General features: G+C 41.1%; 1 protein-coding gene across 1 annotated transcript in view; it reads right to left on the reverse strand.

The window, feature by feature from the left end:
• LOC126284539 (uncharacterized) overlaps positions 1 to 26,040 on the reverse strand; it is a 268,571-nt gene that overhangs the window by 91,319 nt on the left and 151,212 nt on the right. Inside the window, exon 9 of the mRNA XM_049983539.1 lies at positions 14,260 to 14,421. Coding sequence (XP_049839496.1) covers positions 14,260 to 14,421 — 162 coding nt within the window. The remainder of the gene's footprint in view (positions 1 to 14,259; positions 14,422 to 26,040) is intronic.

Genomic DNA, 26,040 nt, shown 5'->3' on the forward strand with positions numbered 1-26,040 from the left:
ATATTGTTCCCATAGTCGTCTTGATCTTCTTGATCATTGATCAGAAAATAATTTAAAATTAATAGTCCTTTGAATGACTGAAAAAGAGTGAAATAGACTAATTGAGTTATGTGTATATTATGGTCTTGTTCTTTCAATTAAATGTCTTAGCTGGTGCTGATCAATCTTTTTCGATTTATTTATATTACACCTTCATTTTAAAAAAGCTTCAGGCAAACACATTTTCCTTTTGTTTCATAGTAACATAAATGCTCAATAAGAGCAATTGAACGGTAAACAAAACGTTCTTTTGTAATAAAGTTTCCTCCCTAATGACACAATGGATTCCGTATTGTGTCCAGTTTCCATCCCGCTCTACAACAGCATTTTGACGCCAGGGAACAAGGCAACAAGTTTCCGGATGAATCTATTACTCTGCGACAGCTCTTCTTATGAACCATGCACTGCTTCGACAGTGATGCCTTGGTTGTTGGTGTAGGTCTTCTACACCTAATAATTTTCTCCATCTCTGCCCATACGTGCTCTACAGTATTGAAGTCAGCACCTTTTGGAGGCCACTCCAGGAGATCGACGTCTCCATTCACCTGAAACCGTTGTTTTACACAATTCTCTGTATGTACTGGGGAACGGTCATGTTGGAATATTATACTGCCTCCCGAAAACCTCTAGCGAACAGAAGGAAGCATTATGCTCTCCAGTATTTGTCGGTAGTAATGACTAGCAAGCGGACGGTCCGGTTCCAACAAAACGCCACAACCATCTGCTGATATCGATCCCCAAACTGTGACAGAAGTTCGGCCACACCTTTGCCTCTGATGAACGTAGTTTCTGTCAAATCTCGCTCCACGTGGACGATATATAAGGACAGAACTATCTGGCGCAGTAGAAAACACCTTCTGGTCCTTAAATATAACTTGCTCCCAGTACGAAAGTGACTTATTCCTGTAGTCCAGAGCGAAGTTTAACCTAGTAGCCCTATGTTGATCTTTCAACATTTCCATAAACGCTGATTTTCGTCCATACCTTCCGTTCTCGTTGAGACGTCGTCGTATGGTCGACCTGCTCTCGCTTAGCTGAAGGATGTTCCTTATTTCTGTGCTTGTCCTGAATGGGTCATCATAACTGCATTAGAGTATACTGTTGTCTTGGTACTCCGTGGTAGTCCGTGGAGGCCCAGGGTGATGACGGCGGTAGACGTGGCCTTCATCCACCATTCTCTTTACCCAGAGATGAACCATAGATTTGCTGTATCCTAGGGCACGGGAAATGGCGCTGATGTAGTATCCATCCTCATAAAGCGCAAGTATGCGACCTTCATCGAATTGCTTGAGCTGAGACACTGTAGGTAAGAACCTAGTGACAAGGCAAGAGGAAACGAAGTGCTATACAAGCGGGACAGCACTTTCTTCGCCTCAGAAGTCACATCCATTCCAGTCTACATGCTACGAAAAATATTCCATAAAAGTATTACTTTGAGTTTCTTGGAAATTATTTGGTCTCTAACCTTCATACATAGTAATAATGAAATGGTTTCCAGAGATTTAAAGCAACATTTAGATTCATATAGTGATTCAGGTCATAGTGCTCTCTCTAAGGTACGCCATACACGTCTGTAACAACACTTTCAGCCAATGCGGGTTAGCGTAGCGACTAAAGCGCTAGGTTTGAAAAGTCTTAGAATGAGGTACGAATCCTGCCATTACAATTATTTTTTAATTTGATGTAAACAACGAGTTATTAGTTTAGATGGACAATGCTGCTTTTATCATTTACTTTATTTGTAGTGTTGTGTGTATACGACTTCGAATGCTCTGTGAAGGAAATCAAGAACATTTAATCTCCAGTAGCTTCCGTATTATAAATACGCCTGAGTTTCAAGATGAACTCAGCCTTCAGTGTATAATACTTCTGTATTGCTAGTAGTACGATTACTACAGGTGCTAAACTATGTTTCAATTAATGATTTCTACAGCTATACGAATAAAACTTGTGATGCCTCTTAGAATAAGTACTTACGCAGTGCCGGCAGACGAAGAGATATATCTGCCCCAGACTTTGGGGACTTTGATTTAAAACTCTTCCTACCTCGACAACGAGCATTTCACTTTTGGGAAATCAGAGAACGTTGTTGCTTAAGACGTTGTAAGAGGAAACTAAAGTCCTTCGCCTACAACATCATTAAAATAGCGAGCTGTGGATCTACTAAAGGCCAAATTTTCTCACATTTCGCTGGCAGGAAGGAAAAGAGCTGATCGATAAGAAAATAAATCTCCCACCAGGAATGGAGGAACTAAATTAAACCTCTCGTGTTGGGAGGTTATGTGATTTTATTTCAGTGATTACAGAATCAACTGAAAAGAACGATGCACTTCGAACCATGAACACACTGCTGGTGTGTGATGTTGCACTGCCTGAACCGGAATTGATGCAGACCCTTAAATTCTGCAATCTTTATGTATCCATTGCACACGAAATTACTGTTATGGTATAGTGGTGGATCCTAGTTTGATAATTGTGTGGTGTGGGTTCGATTCTCACCTAGATAGTTTATTTTTAACACTCACTAACGAATCTGCTGCATCTCTGGTAACGCCAAGTGAAGAACATAATGTTATACCAAAGTTCAGAATCCCTTCGCCAGCAACAGGGTCAGAGCTTGTTTGAATTTCACCACAAGAAAGGCGGTAGTTGCAGAAGACAGAAATTCCGTTAAGGTAAATATGCACAATTTTTTTTTCATTTAATGACACAATGGGCATTATGTTCACAGGGCTCATAATTAATGTACATTTGAGACGCAGAATATTTGGGTGATGGAGTGGAGTTCGAATTCGGTTCTCTATGAATGGGACGTATCTGCGTTGGAATCCTGGTCCAGTACAAAAATATTTATAACTTCCGTGTCAGCCATAGTGTGTGCACACCGAAGTAAGCAGCGAAAAATAATTTTCATTTTTAATGTCCCTTCGTGAATTGTCAACAATAACGATAGCTGCCATTATTTCTAGTCGAATATGTGATCATCTTACTACTGATGTTCAAACAGTTAAGAGTTTATATCTGTTTATGGATTGATAAGGGCGACAGTCGGTGCCGGGTTCGTTTCCTGGGCAGAAAATGAGTGTATCGTTACTGCATATTGATAAATCTTGATGCTGGTGAATTCGATATTTAACATTTGCTTTTACTAAGTTACCCATCCGGTTTCATGCTGAGTACAAAACCCTGTCACAGAATTTTACATCACACCATCGCAATAAAAGCATTTATTCAGGTAGTGAAAGGGAGACGAAAATTTAATAGTCATGGGTGACTGGAATTCGGTTGTAGGAAAAGGGAGAGAAGGAAACATAGTGGGTGAATATGGATTGGGGCTAAGAAATGAAACAGGAAGCCGTCTGGTAGAATTTTGCACAGAGCATAACTTAATCATAGGTAACACTTGGTTCAAGAATCATAAAAGAAGGTTGTATACATGGAAGAATCCTGAAGATACTAAAAGGTATCAGATAGATTATATAATGGCAAGACAGAGATTTAGGAATCAGGTTTTAAATTGTAGGACATTTCCAGGGGCAGATGTGGACACTGACCACAATCTATTGGTTATGAACTGTAGATTAAAACTGAAGAAAATGCAAAAAGGTGGCAATTTAAGGAGATGGGATCTGGATAAACTGACTAAACCATAGGCAGTACAGAGTTTCACGGAGAGATTAAGGGAAAAATTGACAGGAATGGGGGAAAGAAATACAGTAGAAGAAGAATGGGTAGCTCTGAGGGATGAAGTAGTGAAGGCAGCAGAGGATAAAGTAGGTAAAAAGACGAGGGCTGCTAGAAATCCTTGGGTAAGAGAAGAAATACTGAATTTAATTGATGAAAGGAGAAAATATAAAAATGCAGTAAATGAAGCAGACAAAAAGGAAAACAAATGTCTCAAAAATGAGATCGACAGGAAGTGCAAAATGGCTAGGCAGGGATGGCTAGAGGACAAATGTAAGGATGTAGAGGCTTATCTCACTAGGGGTAAGATAGATACTGCCTACAGGAAAAATTAAGAGACCTTTGGAGAGAAGAGAACCACGTGTATAAATATCAAGAGCTCAGATGGAAACCCAGTTCCAAGCAAAGAAGGGAAATCAGAAAAGTGGAAGGAGTATATAGAGGGTTTATACAAGGGCGATGTATTTGAGGACAATATTATTGAAAGGCAAGAGGAAGTAGATGAAGATGAAATGGGAGATACGATACTGCATGAAGAGTTTTACAGAGCGCTGAAAGACCTGAATCGAAACAAGGCCCCGGGAGTAGACAACATACCATTGGAACTACTGACAGCCTTGGGAGAGCCAGTCATGACAAAACTCTACCAGCTGGTGAGCAAGATGTATAACACAGGCGAAATACCATCAGACTTCAAGAAGCATATAATAATTCCAATCCCAAAGAAAGCAAGTGCTGACAGATGTGAAAATTACCGAACTATCAGTTTAATAAGTCACAGCTGCAAAATACTAATGCGAATTCTTTACAGAAGAATGGAAAAATTGGTAGATGCTGACCTCGGGGAGGATCAGTTTGGATTACGTAGAAATGTTGGAACACGTGAGGCAATACTGACCTTACGACGTATCTTAGAAGAAAGATTGAGAAAAGGGAAACCTACGTTCCTAGCATTTGTAGACTTGGAGAAATGTTTCGACAATGTTGACTGGAATACTCTCTTTCAAATTCTGAAGGTGGCAGGGGTAAAGTACAGGGGGCGAAAGGCTATTTACAATTTGTACAGAAACCAGATAGCAGTCATGAGAGTCGAAGGGCATGAAAGGGAAGCAGTGGTTAGGAAAGGAGTGAGACAGGGTTGTAGCCTCTCCCCGATGTTATTCAATCTGTATATTGAGCAAGCAGTAAAGGAAATAAAAGAAAAATTCGGAGTAGGTATTAAAATTCATGGAGAAGAAGTAAAAACTTTGAGGTTCGCCGATGACATTGTAATTCTGTCAGAGACAGCAAAGAACCTGGAAGAGCAGTTGAACGGAATGGACAGTGTCTTGAAAGGAGGATATAAGATGAACATCAACAAAAGCAAAACGAGGATAATGGAATGTAGTCAAATTAAATCGGGTGATGCTGAGGGAATTAGATTAGGAAATGAGACACTTAAAGTAGTAAAGGAGTTTTGCTATTTGCGGAGAAAAATAACTGATGATGGTCGAAGTAGAAGGGATACAAAATGTAGACTGGCAATGGCAAGGAAAGCGTTTCTGAAGGAGAGAAATTCGATAACATCGAGTATAGATTTGTCAGGTAGTCGTTTCTGAAAGTATTTGTATGGAGTGTAGCCATGTATGGAAGTGAAACATGGACGATAAATAGTTTGGACAAGAAGAGAGTAGAAGCTTTCGAAATGTGGTGTTACAGAAGAATGCTGAAGATAAGGTGGATAGAGCACGTAACTAATGAGGAGGTATTGAATAGGATTGGGGAGAAGAGAAGTTTGTGGCACAACTTGACTAGAAGAAGGGATCGGTTGGTAGGACATGTTCTGAGGCATCAAGGGATCACCAATTTGATACTGGAGGGCAGCGTTGAGGGTAAAAATCGTAGAGGGAGACCAAGAGATGAATACACTAAGCAGATTCAGAAGAATATAGGTTGCAATAGGTACTGGGAGATGAAGAAGCTTGCACAGGACAGAGCAGCATGGAGAGCTGCATCAAACCAGTCTCAGGACTGAAGACCACAACAACAACAACATCAACCATCGCAATTTTTAACACGTTCTCACGTGGTTACTTGTGAAGAAAAGTATATTAAACGTCTTTCGTGGTTAGTTAACAGGTTGATAAGGGCCTTGATTTAGCACAAAAAATTTTGCCATTTAGTTTCAAGTTCAGGCGTGCTAACTGATAGCTTACAAATCAATCGTTTGGAAATTAGTTGCATGCTAATCATCATTCTAAAAGCCAAACAAGAGCAACACCGTTAGTTACACGGTTATTTAGTAAGAGATGCTTAGTCACTTTTAGTTGCAGACGCTGCAACAGAGGGATCCCACATGACGGTATGCACAGCTGTGTAACACCGAGAGCTTACGTCACATGAATAGTCAGCTAATACATGGATTCCTCCAACTTACATCACTCGAAAAGACCATGGGGGTAAAATTAGAGAAATTCTTGCACACACAGAGGTTTACTAGCAATCGTTCTTCCTACGAAATATTCGGGCCTACGATTAAACAAATTGGGAAATGATAGTGGTATATATATTGCTCTGTATCAAACACCTTAATGTGGCTTGTGAAATATGGATGTCGATGAAATAGTGTGTTCTTCGCAGTATATGAAATGTCTTTGTTGATGTTAGCGTTTTGTAATCAGTGTCACGTTGTGGATTCATCTGTTTTATTATGTGTCAGCGGTAGTGCCATAGAAATCCTATGTAATAAAAATTATTTTCACGTATTTAATAGCAAAAAGAATATTATTTACTAATTCTGTTAACGGTGTCCGGTGATGTTGCAGAACCTAATCGCTTCTGGAGAATGATTTTCTTCAGTTTGCAGTTCTTATAAGACATAATTACAAAAATTGCTAGTATAGCTATTTAAAAGGAGGACCCCGTAAATTATTCCCCCGATATTGATACCTGATATTAAAGTTGCAATCGGTAGCTAATTGGCCTTTACGTTTGTTAATTCAGGTCCCCGTCAAAATGGTAGTAATCGGCGCTAGAGACAACGCCGGCCCTGCCACGTCTGTTATGAACCGGTTTCAGGTTCTGTCTCCGGCTGATACTAATCTTCGGCCGGACATGGCTGCTTGTCCTGTTCCAGAGGTTGCCTCCCAGTCTGCAAGACCCGGGCGGTCACAGAGGGCGGGCTTACTGGTAGTTGGGAGCTCCAACGTCAGGCGCGTGATGGGGCCCCTTAGGGATATGGCAGCAAGAGAGGGGACGAAAACCAATGTACACTCCGTGTGCATACCGGGGGGAGTCATTCCAAATGTGGAATGGGTCCTTCCGGATGCCATGAAGGGTACAGGGTGCATCCATCTGCAAGTGGTCGTTCATGTCGGCACCAATGATGTGTGTAGCTATGGATCGGAGGAAATCCTCTATGGCTTCCGGCCGCGGACTTTTGCTACAGAGCCGAGTGGAGGGTCTGAATCAGAGGCTGAGACGGTTCTGCGACCATGTGGGCTGCAGATTCCTCGACTTGCGCCATAGGGTGGTGGGGTATCGGGTTCCGCTGAATAGGTCAGGAGTCCATTACACACTGCAGGCGGCTACACGGGTAGCAGAGGTTGTGTGGCGTGGACTGGGCCTTTTTTTTTTAGGTTAGATGGCCTCGGGCATGTACAGAAACGGCAAATACCTCAAAGGGTGCAGGGCAAAGTCAGGACATGCGGGGACCAAGCAGCAATCGGTATTGTAATTGTAAACTGTCGAAGCTACGTTGGTAAAGTACCGGAACTTCAAGCACTGATAGGAAGCACCGAAGCTGAAATCGTTATAGGTACGGAAAGCTGGCTGAAGCCAGAGATAAACTCTGCCGAAATTTTTACAAAGGCACAGACGGTGTTTAGAAAGGATAGATTGCATGCAACCGTTGGTGGTGTGTCTGGCACCGTTAGTAGTAGTTTATCCTGAAGTGAAATAGAAGTGGATAGTTCCTGTGAATTATTATAGGTGGAGGTTATACTCAACAACCGAGCTAGGTTAATAATTGTATCCTTTTACCGACCTCCCGACTAAGCAGCATTAGTGGCAGAAAAACTGAGAGAAAATTTGAAATACATTCCATATAAAATTCCTTAGCATGTTACAGTTTTAGGTGCAGATTTTAATTTACCAGATATAGACTGGGACACTCAGATGTTTAGGACGGGTGGTAAGGACAGAGCATCGAGTGACATTATACTGAGTGCACTATCCGAAAATTTACCTCGAGCAATTAAACAGACAACTGACTTTTGGAGATAACATCTTGGAGCTACTGATAACAACAACAGAAACGAACTTTTCGACTCTGTAAGCGCAGAACAGGGAATCAGTGATCATAAGGCCGTTGCAGCATCCCTGAATATAGAAGTAAACAGGAATTTTAAAAAATGGAGGAAGGTGTATCTGTTTAGCAAGCGTAATAGGAGGCAGATTTCAGACTACCCATCAGATCAAAACGAAAATTTCTGTTCAGACACACAATGTTGAGTGTTCATGGAAATGTTCAAGGCAATCGTAAAATGCGTTTCAGACAGGTACGTGCCAAGTAAAACTGTGAGGGACGGGAAAAACACGCCGTGGTTCAACAACAAAGTTAGGAAACTACTGCGAAAGCAAAGAGAGCTTCACTGCAAATTTAAACGCAGTCAAAACCTCTCAGTCAAACAGAAGCTAAACGATGTCAAAGTTAGCGTAAGGAGGGCTATGCGTGAAGCGTCCAGTGAATTCGAAAGTAAAATTCTATGTACCGACTTGACAGAAAATCCTAGGAAGTTCTGGTCTTACGTTAAATCAGTAAGTGGATCGAAACAGCATACTCTGGGATGATAACGGCATTCAAACATAGGATGACACGCGTAAAGCTGAAATACTAAACACCTTTTTCCAAAGCTGTTTCACATAGGAAGACCGCACTGCAGTTCCTTCATTAATCCTCGCACGAACGAAAAAATAGCTGACATCGAAATAAGTGTCCAAGGAATAGAAAAGCAACTGAAATCACTCAAGAGAGCAAAGTCCACTGGACCTGACGGGATACCAGTTCGATTCTACACAGAGTACGCGAAAGAACTTGCTCGCCTTCTAACAGCCGTGTACCGCAAATCGTTAGAGGAACGGAAGGTTCCAAATGATTCTTAAAGAGCACAGGTAGCCCCAGTCTTCAAGAAGGGTCGTCGAGCAGATGCGCAAAACTATAGACCAATATATCTGGCATCGATCTCTTGTAGAATGTTACAACATGTTTTTTGCTCCCGTATCATGTCATTTCTGGAAACCCAGAATCTACTGTATAGGAATCAACATGGATTCCGGAAACAGTGATCGTGTGAAACCCAACTCGCTTTAATTGTTCATGAGACACAGAAAATATTACATACAGGCTCCCAGGTAGATGCCATTTTCCTTGACGTCCGGAAGGCGTTCAATGCAGTTCGGCACTGGAAACTGACCCTTAACGTAGACAAATGTAATGCATTGTGAATATATAGAAAGAATGATCCTTTATTCTATGATTATATGAGAGCAGAACAAACACTGGTAGAAGTTACTTCTGTAAAATATCTGGGAGTAGGGGTACAGAACGATTTGAAGTGCAATGATCATATAAAATTAATTGCTGGTATGGCAGGTGCCAGGTTGAGATTCACTGGGAGAGCCCTTGGGAAATGTAGTCCATCCACAAAGGAGGTGGGTTACAAAACATTCGTTCAACCTATACTTGAGTACTGCTCGTCAGTGTGGGATCTGTACCAGGTCGGGTTGACTGAGGAGATAGAGAAGATCCAAAGAAGGACAGCGCGTTTCGTCACAGGGTTTTTTGTTAAAAGTGATAGCGTTACGGAGATGTTAAGCAAATCCAATTGGCAGACTCTGCAGGAGAGGCGCTCTGCATCGTGATGTAGCTTCTTGTCCAGGTTTCGAGAGGGTGCGTTTCTGGATGACGTATCGAATATATTGTTTCCCCCTACTTATACCTCCCAAAGAGATCACGAATGCGAAATTAGAGAGATTCGAGCGTGCATGGAGGCTTTCCGGCGGTCATTCTCCCCTGAACCATATGCAACTGGAACAGGAAAGGGAGGTAACGACAGTGGCACGTAAAGTGCCCTCAACCAGACTCCGTTGGGTGGCTTGTGGAGTTTAAATGTAAATGTAGATGTAGACGTTGCGCGATCTTGTCCTATGGTTACAAGCTGAAGAGTCTTTTCGCGTTAGCAGGCGTCCTCTCCCTGTCACCAGTCTAATGGAGAATTGGCAACGTTGCAGCATTCATTTGGCAGCAATGTGGCAGGCTTGTTACAGATGGCTGCTAGCGTAGGGGTAAAGTGTTTGGACAGGATATTGCAAAGTGCGCTTATTGTGGGTTAAGATACTGGTGGTGACAATGCTTTTTCCTCCTCTGTAAAATAGAATCTCGAAGGCAGATCAACAATAAGACATCGAATTAAAACCTCTCCGCCATTATATCGCTACCACTACTCTCTAGTCCGTAGATGTATAGACATAACATTTACAGAATTACACACATGTTAATCCATTTTTTTCTTCATCTGTCAAATTTGGGTTATTTTGCCTTAAGAAGGTAGACTTTTTTTGTACCGTTATCATGGTAAGTTGTAATCAATTTTTATTACTATATTGCATACTGCATATAGTCTTTTCTGTAGTTTATTAAACATGACACACAAAAGTGTGGCAGATTTTAATCAACAGCAAAATATGATCACAACAGTCTGACCAAGTCATCTGTAAAGCATACACTTGACATTCAACGCAGACACGAACATCCCTGCATTTTGAATAGTGTTTTACCTCCAGATTTCGCATTTCACAAATATCGTTGCTAAGAGCAGATAAATAAAGAAAAGCAACGCGATTTCTGCTCCCAAATAAAGGTTTCAGCAATTAATTTAATTTTAACGTGATAAACGAAGAATTGGAGATTTCCGAAATTAAATCGTAAGGTATTCCCTACACATGGAACGAACTACATAATTACTTTTATTGGCAGATGGTTCTAAAAATGATGAAAGGGCATATACCTTTCCTCCAATCACATGAGTAGTAGCAGCATAATGAAGATAATAATAGCAATCATGACAGTAATCATCGAATTATCTGGTACCCTCACACGCTGCAGTTGTATTTCTCGAACTAAAACATTAGTTGTCATAGAAGAAATTTGATATAGGCATCAAATCGGAGTTATAAAGACCAGAATGGTCCTAATATCATGCGGTCTTGAGATTAGAATAATACCGGCTTTAGAAAATAACAGGTAATTAACCAGTTAAGCAAGACAGCCGGATTTTTTCACAGCTTCTAGGTACACCGTCGGACATAACAACATGATCAAGATGTTGCCATCTGTGAGTTGCAGTGGTATGCTAGGTTGATCGTTGTTTAATAATTGCTGGGTGTAGGTTTGATTCTCACTCCTCGTGTCCATTTCATACATTCACGAAGAGATCTAATTCACCGAACTATCAGTTCTAACGCGAATTCTTTACAGACGAATGGAAAAACTAGTAGAAGCCGACCTTGGGGTAGATCAGTTTGAATTCCGTAGAAACGTTTGAACACGTGAGGCAATACTGACCCTACTCTTTATATTAGAAGAAAGATTAAGGATAGGCATTTGTATGCTTATAGAAAGCTTTTGACAATTTTGACTGGAATACTCTCTTTCAAATTCTGAGGTGGCAGGGGTACAACACAGGGAGCGAAAGGCTATTTACAATTTGTACAGGAACCAGATGACAGTTATAAGAGTCGAGGGCATGAAAGCGAAGCAGGGGTTGGGAAGGGAGTCAGACATGGTTGTAGCCTACCCCCGATGCTATTCAATCCGTATATTGAACAAGCAGTAAAGAAAACAAAGAAAAATTCGGAGAAGGACAAGTAATAAAATTTTTTAGGTTTGCCGATTACATTGTAATTCTGTCAGAGACAGCAAAGGACTTGGAAAAGCAGTTGAACGGAATGGACATTGTCTTGAAAGGAGGATATAAGATGAACATCAACAAAAGCAAAATGACGATCATGGAATGTAGTCGAATTAAGTCTGTGCTACAGAAGAATTCTGAATATTGGATGGGTAGATCACGTAACTAATGACGAGGTATGGAATAGAATAGGGGAGAAGAGGAGTTAGTGGTACAACTTGACAAGAAGAAGGGACCGGTTGGTGAGGCATGTTCTGAGGCATCAACGGATCCCAAATTTAGCATTGGACGGCAGCGTGAAGGGTAAAAATCGTAGAGTGAGACCAAGAGATGAATATACGAAACAGATTCAGAAGGATGTAGGTTGCAGTAAGTACTGGGAGATGAAGAAGCTTGCAAAGGATAGAGTAGCATGGAAAGCTGCATGAAACCAGTCTCAGGACTGAAGACCACAACAGCAACAACATGGTAATGCTAAGCCCAGAATGTTAGGTCGCACACTGGTTCAGAATCCGCAATAAAAACAATATCCCTTCACTACCAACAGAGTCAGTGCCTGTTTAAATGACGTCGTAACAAAGGCGTCAGTCGCCGATTGCACAAACTCTGTCGTCAGTAAACTAGCACTAAAAAGTGTATGTCATTTAATTTAGGCATGCTTATTTCGTTCACGGTGAAATTGCAATTTTTGGTCCTCGATTGGAATTCGAATTCGGATCTCTAGGAATTGAATGTGTCTGGGTTGTAATCCTGGTCCAGCACAAACATATTGATAATTTAATTTTACGCCCTAGCATGTGCCCACTGACCTCCCACCAAAAACAAATTGCATATTTATTGTCTGTTCATGAATAGTCAACAATAACGATAGGTACCGTTATTTCTAGTGAAACCTGCGAGCATCTCACTAATGGTGAGTAAGCAGTTTATACTTAAAGTCTGTTTATGGATGGGAAATAGCGACAGTATGCCCTGGGTTCGATTCCTGGGCAAGAAAAACAAATTGTATCCTAGTCTCATATTGATGCAGCTCGCTGTTGGAAAATAAATTCGATTTCAAACATCTGATTTTACTTAGTTAACAATCCAATAACTTGCTTGGTAGAAAATCCCGTCACAACATTTTAAATCACAGTATTCCAGTTTTCAGCACATGCATACACGGTTACTTGTGAAGGAGAGTACATTAAACGTCTTCCGTGGTTAGTTCAAAAAGGGATCAAATGGCTATGAGCACTATGGAACTTCTGAGGTCATCAGTCCCCTAGAACTTGGAACTGCTTAAACGTAGCTAACCTAAGGACATCACAAATATCCATGCCCGAGGCCGGATTTGAACCTGCGACCGTAGCAGTCACGCGGCTCCAGACTTATAGCACCTAGACTGTAGCGCCTATAACCGCTTGGCCACGCCGGCCAGCTGTGGTTAGTTAAGAAGGCGATAATTGTTTTGATATAGTAGAAATAATTTCGTCATTTCGTTACAAGTTCTGATGTGTTAACTAATACTTTTGAAAACCTTTATATTTCACGACTCTTTACGGCTAGTCAGTATTGATGATCGTTGCTTCGATCAAGTCCCGGGTAGGTGCGTAAGTGTATTTTAGTTAACAGTGGCTACGTCTGCTGGGTTTCAGTCCAGATCCACAACAAAAAATTTCGTCGTGTCTTTATAGTTCAAACATGTGGACAAATAATTCTTCGTGAATAATTAGAACAATGCCGTTACTGATTATACTCCACTAATATCGCGGTTTCTATAGCGCGTTTACCGCTGTTTATCGCGTTTTCCTTAACTAGTTCCTTTAACGACAAGTTTATGCAAAAACCAATCGTCACTGGGACATTTAGGAGGTGCGGGAAAACCTTATACAGAAGAAAAATACTTCGAACTGTCATAGACGTTTCTTAGTCCAGACATTGTCTCATAACATCTTGTTCATGCAAACGTTTACTTTGGTTAAGGATTGCTACATAGTTTATGTGCCATAGTTAGTTGTTTCAGATTTTAATGAGTTGGTAACGCTTTTGAAAATCGTTGTAACCTGTACAAGCGTTAGGGACTAAGTCATCTCTAATTTCGTTTTTTTTCTAGTTTTTACAGTGTCATGGTGTGATGTTATATCGCACTGATTGCCTAAAAGAACAGTGTTGTCTAGTGGTCTCTCGTGATATCCCTTTTGTATAGTCGAAATATTGTACCGCAGAGGGATTAAAGGACCCGCTAGACATCAACGTTATGTTTGTTGCATGCAAATCAGGGGGATTACAGTTCAGGTCGTTCGGATACTTTTGCGCATTATAGTACATAGGTTATAGATAAATCTATAATTCTATTTGCTAGATTTTGAAGAGACTGGAAGAGACAGAGACGATGATGTAATGTAAACTGAGTGAATGACATGAGATATCATGTAGAAGCTACATGTATGCGTAGTAGAAGTCCTCGGTTAAAGAAAAAGGTCCCGTGGAGCCCTCAGTCTAGCAGTGGCTGCCAGGTGGGTGACGACGATGTTGATGATGGAGCTGACCCACCCTTTCCATCATACACAGCTACCAGTGTCTGCTCTGGCAGACAGAAACTTACCTATGACGCCCTTACAAGATTGGCCCTCGCATACGGCTGACGTACCATCCTCCAAGCAATAGCACAGATTACAGTTTCGTCGAAATGTGGTACCTGGCGGACAATTCCCATTCACCGTTTCCAGATGGCTCAATGGCGTTGCAGTTGCCTCGCAGTCCACATCTAGAAAGACATACAGGAAAAATATGATTAGTTTTGTCGGTAAAGCGTATTTCTTCTTTTCACGCCAATATTATGTAATTAGGGAACATTTTAAAATCCAGAAAGCTATTTCACCATTTCTGTTTGAATCTTACGAGAAACAAAAATCAACATGTTATACACTGTGAAGGACATTGTGCCTTGATCCTCTACTAGTCATAACCTATCCTGTTTCACACACGAATGGAGGGGTAGGTGAAATAATAGACTGTGATTCTCAGTGACTTAGCGAGAGGGTCGTATTAAGAGTCCTGGATAAGCGCGCAGGCACAGAGAGGATACAAAAACTGGCCGGAGAGAATAACAGGAAAGGAAGTTCGATAATTAACCCTTGGAGGAAACAAGAAAGAAATGTGTAATGGATGTGCAGTTTAGTTTACTTACTTCTCCACGCTGCTGAAAAACTATAGACAGTTATTTTTACAGCCGAGAGAGAGGGAGGGGGGGGGGGAGGAGAGAGAGAGAGAGGAGCGTTTTCGCATTTCTCTCCTAGGACTCCCATCTGATCTCACTGAGCATTTCTGCAACACTCTCCTGCTGACAAAACTAACTGATAACGAAACTATCACGAGGCATTCCAATCGCTTCGATGTGTTCCTGTAGTCTGATGCGGTGGAGATCTCAAACGCTCAAGCAGTACTGAAGAATGGAACGATCATGCGTGTATTGTGCGACACAACTCTCTTGATATTCGCGTTCCATAACGCACCGTTTCGAAACTACACGCCTAGATGTACAAGAGACGTAACTGAGACAAGCAATATACCATAATCATCATATCAGAACATTGCAGAGGAGGTTGTCCAAGTTGCGTCTAACCATTACAAAACAAGCTGTCATACATCACATCAAATATAGGTTCTGAGCAGCTTATCCAGAATATCTCTGAACATCGAGACCTTTACGTACACAACAGGGTCATCTGCATAGGGTGTCATTTGGCCGCCTTCCCAACAGTTTACGTAGAGGAGTGGCCACGAATCGAACCCGGGACTCCGCGAACTACAGGCAGCTACACTATCGACTACACTACGAGAGGCGGATAGTGTCCTAGACTGTCGAAAATTTTGCAGAAATGTAGAAGCCTGCTACATGCGTGTGGTCCTGCTGAATAGTGCAACCATTCTGTAGAAACCTTAAGGAAGTATTATCGAAGTGCATACTGTTTTGCTGTCCATAGTGTTCAATGAATGAATGTTACAGTTTCTTCTGAATGCGTGACTGTTGTCAGTAATAAATCCGATGATTGAATATAAGTGCAGGTATGATAGAAATAGAGCTACAACGCACCTGAACAGTGGTCTACACGAAGGGTCTGCGTTTCAATGCGTTAGACGTAAGTGAGCAGCCCTGTGTTGAAGTTAGCAGCAATCAGTTTCTGCATAACATGTGGAACATTATAGTTCGAAGCAAGCTTCAGTATACCGTCAGTGCTGAGAATTTAAAGTGGAAGACTACACTCGCCGGCCGCGCTTCAGTCCAGAACCGCGCGATTGCTATGGTCTCAGGTTCGAATCCTGCCTCGGCCATGGATGTATGTGACGTTCTTAGTTAGGTTTAAGTGGTTCTATGTTCAAGGGGATTCATGACTTCAGATGTTAAGTCCCATAGTGCTCAGAGCCATTTGAACCATTTATAGACTTCACTCACTGACCGCCTTGTGACATAAAAATTTTGATTTTACAAGAATTCCGTATCAGAAACTATGCGCAATGCGTTTTGTTGCAGTTGCATAATTCCGTAATGGTTGAGACTATTGCCTCCTGCTCAGTGATGAATAAGCGGAGAACACCATCGACATCATGATCATAACTTGGTTTAATTTTGACTACCGCTCGTATAATTTCGGGATAATCGATAGTAATAGTGTTTCCGTACTACCTGTACAACAATGTTTACACTGGACATTCTGGGACACATAGTTCATGTTTTTCGGCAAAGGTGGGCCACTTAATAAAATTATCATGTAATGGACCCCGTCCGTCTCTCACTCCTCCCTCCGGGCCTCCATGTAGCCTCCCCTCGCCATCCTTCTCCCCTCCTCCACTCCACTCCATTCATATAATACTGTTAAAACGTGATGCAGAAACACAGCTTACTACTTTACAGACGATTAAAATGAGAAATCCAATAGCAGTGTAGCGTTTTTGGTTGCGCTCTACAGCACCCGAAAGTCCTTAATTCTGGTTTGCTCAATTTTCATAAAAAATATTTATATAGACGGTGTAGCTTGCAATATTTTCGCCTCAGCTCGAATTTATCTGACCGCTCTGAATTGGTTGCACCATGATCAAAAGTACTTATACACAAAAGTAAGTAACAAGTACAACTTGTAGTATCTGAAAGCACTTTGCAGTCTGTTAAAAACTAATCTAACACACTGAAATTTTTGTGGAATATCAAAAGATCCCCCCTCATGACCATGGACCTTGCCGTTGGTGGCGAGGCTTGCGTGCCTCAGCGATACAGATAGCTGTACCGTAGGTGCAACCACAACAGAGGGGTATTTGTTGAGAGGCCAGACAGACGTGTGGTTCCTCAAGAGGGGCAGCAGCCTTTTCAGTAGTTGCAGGGGCAACAGTCTGGATGATTGCCTGATCTCGCCATGTAACATTAACCAAAACGGCCTTGTTGCAATGGTACTGAAAGCAAGGGGAAACTACAGCCGTAATTTTTCCCGAGGGCATACAGCTTTACTGCATGGTTAAATGATGATGGCGTCGTCTTGGGTAAAATATTCTGGAGGTAAAACAGTCCCTCATTCGGATCTCCGGGCGTGCACTACTCAGGAGGACGTCGTTATCAGGAGAAAAAAAACTGGTGTTCTACGGATCGGAGCGTGGAATGTCAGATCCCTTAATCGGCAGACAGGTTAGAAAATTTAAAAAGGGAAATGGATAGGTTAAAGTTAGATATAGTGAGAATTAGTGAAGTTCGGTGGCAGGAGGAACAAGACTTCTGATCATGTGAATACAAGTTTATAAATACAAAAGTCAAATAGGGGTAATCCTGGAGTTGGTTTAGTAATGAATAAAAAAGGTAGGTGTAAGCGAAAGCTACTAGAAACACTATAGTGAACGCATTATTGCTGCTAAGATAGACACGAAGCCCACGCCGATCATACTACAACTTTATATGCCAACTAGCTAGGCAGATGAAGAGATTGATGAAATGTATGATGAGATAAATGAAATTGTTCAGATAGTGAAGAGAGACGATAATTTAATAGTCTTGGGTGAATGCAATTCGGTAGTAGGAAAATAAAGACAAGGAAACGTAGTAGGTGAATATGGAATGGGGGAAGCCGCCTGGTAGAATTTTGCACAGAGCATAACTTATCATAGCTAACACTTGGTTCAAGAATCATGAAAGAAGGTTGTATACATGGAAGAGGCCTATAGATCCTGGAAGGTTTCGGATAGATTATATAATGCTAAGACAGAGATTTAGGAACCAGGTTTTAAATTGTAAGACATTTCCTTCGGAAGATGTGGTCTCTGACCACAGTCTATTGGTTATGCACTATAGATTAAAACTGAAGAAATTGCAAAAAGGTGGAAATTTAAGGAGATGGGATATGGATAAACTGACACAATCAGAGGTTGTAGAGTGTTTCAGGGAGAGTATTAGGGAACGATTGACGGGAATGGGGGAAAGAAATACAGCAGAAGAATGGGTAGTATTGAGGAACGAAATATTGAAGGCAGCAGAGGTTCAAGTAGGTAAAAAGACGAGGGCTAGTAGAAACTCTTGAGTAACAGAAGAAATACTGAATTTAATTGATGAAAGGAGAAAAAACAAAAATGTGGTAAATGAAGCAGGCGAAAAGGAATACTAAAGTGGCTAGAGGACAAATGTAAGGATGTAGAGGCATATATCACTAGGGGTAAGATAGATACTGCCTACAGGAAAATTAAATAGACGTTTGGAGAAAAGAGAACCACTTGTATGAATTTCAAGAGCTCAGATGGAAACCCATTTCTAAGCAAATAAGGGAAAGCAGAAAGGTGGAAGTAGTATATAGAGGGTCTATACAAGGGCGATGTACTTGCAGACAACGAAATGGAAATGAAAGAGGATGTAGATGAAGAAGAAATGGGAGATATGGCACTGCGTGAAGAGTGTGACAGAGCATGTGACAGAACACTGAAAGACCTAAGTCGAAACAGGGCCCCGGGAGTAGACAACATTTCATTAGAACTACTGACAGCCTTAGGAGAGTCAGCCCTGACAAAACTCTGCCATCTGGTGAGCAAGATGTATGAGACAGGTGAAATACTTTCAGACTTCAAGAAGAATATAATAACTCATATCCCAAAGAAAGCAGGTGTTGACAGATGTGAAAATTACCGAACTATCAGTTTAATAATTCACAGCTGCAAAGTACTAACACGAATTCTTTACTGACGAATTGAAAAACTGGTAGAAGCTGACTTTGGGGAAGAACAGTTTGGATTCTGTAGTAATATTGGAACACGTGTGGCAATAGTGACCCTACGACGTATCTTAAAAGATAAATTAAGGAAAGGCAAACCAACGTTTCTCGTATATGTAGACTCAGAGAAAGCTTTTGACAGTGTTGACTGGAATACTCTCTTTCAAATTCTGAAGGTGCCTGGTGTAGAATACAGGGAGTGAAAGGCTACTTACAATTTGTATAGAAACCAGATTGCAGTTATAAGAGTCGAGGGGCACGAAAGTGAAGCAGTGGTTGGGAAGGGAGTGAGACAGGGTTGTAGCCTCTCGCCGATGTTTTTCAGTCTGTAATTGAACAAGCACTAAAGGCAACAAAATAAAAATTCGGAGTAGGTATTAAAATCGATGGGGAAGGAATAAAAACTTTGAGGTTCACCGATGACATTGTAATTCTGTCAGAGACAGCAAAGGACTTGGGATAGCAGTTGAACGGAATGGACAGTTTCATTAAAGGAGGATATAAGATGAACATCAACAGAAGCAAAACGAGGATATGAAATGTAACCGAATTAAGTCGGGTGGTGCTGAGGGAATTAGATTAGGAAGTGAGACACTTAAAGTAGAAATGAGTTTTGGTATTTAGGGAGAAAAATAACTGATGATGGTCGAAGTAGAGAGGATATAAAATGTAGACTGGTAACGGCAAGGAAAGCGTTTCTGAAGAAGCGAAATTTGTTGACATCGAGTATAGATTTAAGTGTCAGGGTCAGGACGTCGTTTCTAAAAGTATTTGTATGGAGTGTAGCCACGAATGGAAGTGAAACATGGATGACAAATAGTTTGGACAAGAAGAGAATAGAAGCTTTCGAAATGTGGTGTTACAGAAGAATGCTCAAGCTTAGCTGGGTAGATCACATAACTAATGAGGAGGTATTGAATAGAACTGGAGAGAAGAGAAATTTGTGGCACAAGTTGACTAGAAGAAGGGAACGGTTGGTAGAACATGTTCTGAGGCATCAAGGGATCACCAGTTTGGTATTGGAGGGCAGCGTGGACGGTAAAAGTCGTAGAGGGAGACCAAGAAATGAATACACTAAGCAGATTCAGAAGGATGTAGGTTGCTGTGGGTAATGGGAGATGAAGCTTGCGCAGGATAGGGTAGCATGGAGAGTTGCAGCAAACCAGTCTCTGTACTGAAGACCATAACAACAACTTCAAAAGATTTTGCTGCATATGCAAAGTACTTATTAATTAGTAATACATAATCTGTGCTGGTGTACGCTGGCGCCAGTACACCATGAAGTGTAGAGGTTATGAGAGTATCTATAGGGGCCAACGACAAGCCTCGCTGGAAACGTGCCGCCAACGTCCTCTCAGCCGCCAGTATTTAGGATCGCCGCCGCTGACCCGTGAACCTTTTAGTTAGACAGTTCGAACCTGTTACGTTAGTTAGTTCGGGTCTGCAAGCGGTGGAGTTCCAGCGTGTCACTGTGATGGAGCTGCAGACTTAGCGTCTGGCACAGAGACAGACAACACATAGCAACCTTACACTGAACACAGCGGACTTCTACTTCAACCGCATTGAGGTTACGTGGGCTTGCGAGGATCAGTTTGGCTTTAGACGGAAAACCGGCTCCTACAAATCTTGGGAGAAAGGTTTATTGAAAAAGGTAGAGAACTATATATGTGCTTTATCGATCTAGAAAAGGCATTTGACAGTGTGCTTTGGGACAAGCTGGCGACTATAATGAAAGAGAAAATCCAGAAGACTTGTACTCTCATTATATCTTAATCAAAAAGCCTCAATTAGAGTGAGAAGAGAAAGTACAAACTGGATCAGACAATGAAAAGGAGTAATATAAGTATGCTGTCTACCACCTACTCTTTTAAACCTTTACTAGGAAAATGTGATTGGACAATGCGCATTAGATGACAAAGGAGTAGATATTGGAGGAAGAAGAGTAGGGTGTTTGAGATTTGCTGATGACATGATCCTTCTAGCCTCAGGGGAAAAAGAATTACAGGATTTGTTGGACACCACTGAAACTAACGGAAAAAAATATCGAATGAAAACGAACACAAATAAAACAAATGTATTGGCACTAGGAGGAAATAAGGAAATAAAAATTATGCTGAATGGAGAAATACTAAAACAGGAGCAAATTTTTAAGTATTTTGGAAGCAGGACAAACACCGACTGGAAGTGCACCACAGAAATTTAAACAAGGATAGCAATGGCAAAAGAGGCGTTTTATAAGAAAAGGAGAATTTTCTGCAATAGTCTGGACAGAGAATGCAGGAAGAGACTCATAAAACGTCTTGTATGGAATGTTTATCTATATGGCGCTGATACGTAGACTATGAGGAAGAAAGACAAGAGAAAGGCTGGAGGCTTTTGAGATCTGGACATGGCGGAGGATGTAAAGAATAAGTTGGATGGACAGAGTAAAAAATGATGAGGTACTGAGAAGAGTGGAAGAGAAAAGACAGTTACTAGATGTAATAAAGAGAAGAAAAAGAAATTGATTTGGGCATATATTAAGAAATAGTGACCGACTGATAAAAACAGTTTTAGAAGGTTATGTATAAGGGAAAAGGAAGCGAGGAAGGAAGAGAGTCCAGATACTGGATGACATGATGGACGGTACAACATACAGCAGCGTTAAGAAGGAAGCAATGTATCGCAGAAAATTGAGAGGCAAAGGACCTGCTAACATAGCAGATAACTGATGATGATGATGATGATGATGGGCTTTACAGAAGAGATCTTGTACCACACCACAATTAACCTTAATGTTAAGTAGCTCTTGATTTATGAATAAAGAACTTAGTTATCAATTGCGTGCAGTCTGTGTTATAGAAGGAGGATACCGGACGCCAACCAACATCCTCTCCTTGCTTCGCTTGGTACAGCTCTACAGAGACAACGAGACGACACGAAAGCGGCTAAAGAGAATACAACATAATCTCTGAAGATGAGTTTTGCTTTAAATACTATTCTGCATAACTTCTAAACATGGAATAAAATCAACTTTTTGTCCCATTCAGTGCGCGACCTAAACGCTAAATGACATAGGAAACAAAGGATAGTCCATCCAGTTAGCTAACGTTTAGATTGTTAACAGAATATTCTGAAAGAGTTACGGAACTCGGTAGGGGAAATATACGAATAAAGGGCAAGACTTGAACAAATACAACCTTTAACACTGGTATGAGGAAAAATCAATAAATGGCTTGATTGAATATACACAAATCCTGAATGTCCAAAGTCCCCTGGAGGGAGGTATGTGACTAAGTACGAACGCGAGCAGAGCCAGAGCGAATACTGCAAGTCCACACTCTGTCCCTGGCCTACAGAAATGTCCCTCCTGAACGGCTTTCTGAACTGAACTCCCTTCCTTGGACGCAGTCACCTCTGTGCCTATATTAAGCAGCCGGCTATGTCACCCGTCCAATATTGGTCCTTCTGGCCAGAGGCCTGCATGGCATCTTGTGTGACGACACATGGCCACTGACAGGACATTGCCGCAGCTCACGGCTTCTCCATTTGAACTCACGTGATACCTCGATGTGTAACATTTCAGGACAACGCCAAACCAACGTACTTCCTCTTGTGCCTTTTTTTGTACTCTGGGTACATTCCAGAAAGCATATGCGTTCTGGCCTCCGTTCTTTTGCCTTTAAGGCGTTGCGTTTTTTAAATGTGCGACGTACTGCTTTAAGCTCCTGATACTCCCCATCACCGGAATATGTCTGCACTTGTACATGCCAACAATTCTGTCAGTGTATCATAGCATAAGGTACAAGAGAGCCCAAATTAATGAATTTCCACATTTTTGATGCTTTGGAAGTGTTACAATGTTGATCAACGTTTAAAATATCTCCAGAAGCACGTCAGCAACGCAGGAGATTGAAACGTTTATGTCAAGTATCGCAATCCTATATTTCCCACATATACGTACACTCACACATATCCATGAAATTGATGCTTAAAACACGACTATGAGCCGTCAAATTATATGTCTTAATGCTACTTTCATGCCTAAACATATCTGTCTAAAAAGTAACATTCTAAACATACATTGACCTTACAAGTCAGGCCTCATGATCGGTGTGGTAAGTTTAACCTGACGAAGTTTGTAATTGCAGAAAATATGTGTTGGCTAAACTCTAAGCAAACATACAATCAAATATACATTCTGAATTACGGAAAGAGTGTAATTAATTAGTCAAAATCCTGATGTTATTTGCACCACACTCTTGAATTAAATCTAAATTTTATTTCATCTCCACAGCCATTGATAATGGCTGGTGTCTGGCAGTGGTTCTTCTGTGATCCTTATTAAGTCTTTCAAATGCTATCCTGACATTTAAAATACGTGTATGCTACTTTCATTTCAATCTGAGGAAATAGCACAGAAATCACTAACATCATGTAACGTTTTTCGGTAATGTTCACAACCACCTTAGGGGAAAAGAAGATAAACTATCACCAAAAAATTCTGATTGATGGTACTGGCTGGCAAGCAGTGATTTTTATTACATATGACTGGACCTAGATGAGGTTATGCACAAAACGAACTGCTGTAATATTTATCAATCATAATTACAGTACCATGGCCCTCTAAAACGTTTACAGACTGTATTTCCTCCAGGAAACTATTAAATAACACCAACCTCTAATAAAAATACATGCCGTAAAGCACCACACCGACGTGCACACACAGACACACAGCCGCACGACATTTCAGTATCGGTGGAAGGAAGAATGTATTTGTACTACATCATTTAAACTGGCCAAATTTTCGTATGTTCAGATACAACACGACCACATACAGGGATAGGGATCTAACATCTCCAGTGAAGGTGACAGAGTAGACAACTCAAACGTACAACTTGTTGGAAAATTATTTATCATAAAACCTAACATACATGCATAGGCTGCTTATGATAATACAAAGTACAACCACTGACCTCGAAGAATCATAATTCCCGCCAAAATAGAAATATAAGGTTCAAAGCACACAACACACATTTCAAGTACAGTTGACCATTCCATTACATATCTTCTAATGTATATTGTTGTTATTTTGTTAGATTACCTCCATTTTCCATAAACTGGTGGTGAGACAATACTGAAAACCCTTAGGTGATGACACTCTGTTCTGTAATATTTACTGAGATTGAAATGAGATTACCCTTTACGTATTTTAGATGTGGACTGGACTAAAAGAATTTTTGAACCACCATACTAGGAAGACGACCTCGATCCTTTAAGAACAGCTTTAAGAAGAAACGGCTGCTCTGGCCGAGAGATAAATAGTGTGTCAACACTCACAGTGTTTGTAACACTGCTTTAAAAGGCCTAGAACTTCTAAATGGTTCAAATGGTTCAAATGGCTCTGAGCACTATGGGACTTCTGAGGTCATCACTCCTCTAGAACTTAGAACTACTTAAACCTTACTAACCTAAGGACATCAGACACTTCCATGCCCGAGACAGAATTTGAACTTGCGACCCTAGCGGCCTCGCGGCTCCATACTGAAGCGCCTAGAGCCGCTCCTCCATCCCGGCCGGCTTCTAACAGAAAGAACTAACTAAAGAGAATATTTTAGTTCCATTTCTAAAAACTGTAATGGATCGCAGAAAACACGGTACTGATATAGTGTTTAAACCAACAAGAGAATTCCCCGAATATTTGAACACTGTAAAAGACCTATGCAAAACGCTTTCCACAGCTGGTGCATCTTAAAACCTTTACACTTGCAGCCAAGTGAATAGAAGCTAGGAAAAGAAGTACTATCATCCACATTAAGGAATATAAGACCAACTGTCGCCTGAGTAAGACGGATAAGTCATCAGTGGCAGATCATAAAGTAAGATCGGAAAACTACCAACTTCGTTTCCCTGACATTGTGGTTTTAGCAAGATCTAATAATTATTACACTATGATGAACAGAGAGGCCACAGAAGTACGAATACACGAAAAAGAACTTAAACAGAAAAGACGAAGGTTCGAATCCTGCCTCGCGCATGGATGTGTCTTTAGGTTAGTAAGGTTTAAGTTATTCTAAGTCTATGGGGCTCATGACCTCAGATGCTAAGTCCCATAGTGCTCAGAGTCATTTGAACTATTTGAAAAGACGGACTGAAATCGCACAGGTGGTAGGCCTTAGTGATAAATAAAACAATCACCGCCAACTCTTTCCCACTACAAGCTCCATAACATATTTTGATGCGACTCTGCAATCTTAGACAGCGGGCTGCTGATGTCGCGAACCGACTGTTGCATTTATATTTACGTGTAGTTAGGCTTGCTGATCTTGTTTGTAACAGTTTCCTGAGTCGTTAAAGCCTCTGATGATGTCTTCAGCATTGGAAGACGAAATAGGCATAAAATTAAGCTTCGGACCAACGGCGTAATGCTTGTAATACAGATATAAGCAATAAAACAAGACTTTTCGGCTCAAGCAAAATGTGCAGTCAGCAAACGCCTGCCAAAGACAATCGGCATCTGCTTCTTACTCTTACATCTACATCTACTACATTTCTGTATGTACTCCGAAACACACTCTGACGTATTTGGCGGAGGGTAATTTGTGCAGCACTGTCACGGCACCCCTTTCCTGTTCCAGTTGCAAGCAGTTTGTGGGAAGAACGGTTGCCGGCAGATCATTCCTCTGAAACTTTTGTGCTTGGTAAATGAACGTGTAATGAAAAGCTCTGTCCTCTTTTGACTTTTATCTGTTTCATCTATCAATTCTGCCTTGTAGGGACCCCGTACCGATAGGCAGTATTCGAGTAGTGTTTTGTTTCAAAACACGCTACCTACGCTGCTATGGATTACATTTCCCGACGGATCTTCCAGTGAGTCTCAGTGTGGTATCTGCCTTTCCTGCGAGTAATTTTAGGTGGTCGTTCCACTTTAAATCGCTCTGTATGCATATTCCTAGATATTTTATAGAAGTAACTTCTTCCACAGATTGTTCTGCATTAGCGTAATCATAGAACAATTGGTCTCTCTCTACTTATACACACAACGTTACATTTGTTTATGATGAAAGCCAGTTGCCACTCTCTGCGCCAAGTTTCGAGCCTCAGCAGATCTTCCTGCTGTTCGCGAAAATTTCCTGCAACTTGTCTGTATAAAACAGCATCATCCG

This window comes from Schistocerca gregaria, chromosome 8 (genome assembly GCF_023897955.1).
Source record: "Schistocerca gregaria isolate iqSchGreg1 chromosome 8, iqSchGreg1.2, whole genome shotgun sequence".
Lineage (NCBI taxonomy): Eukaryota > Metazoa > Arthropoda > Insecta > Orthoptera > Acrididae > Schistocerca > Schistocerca gregaria.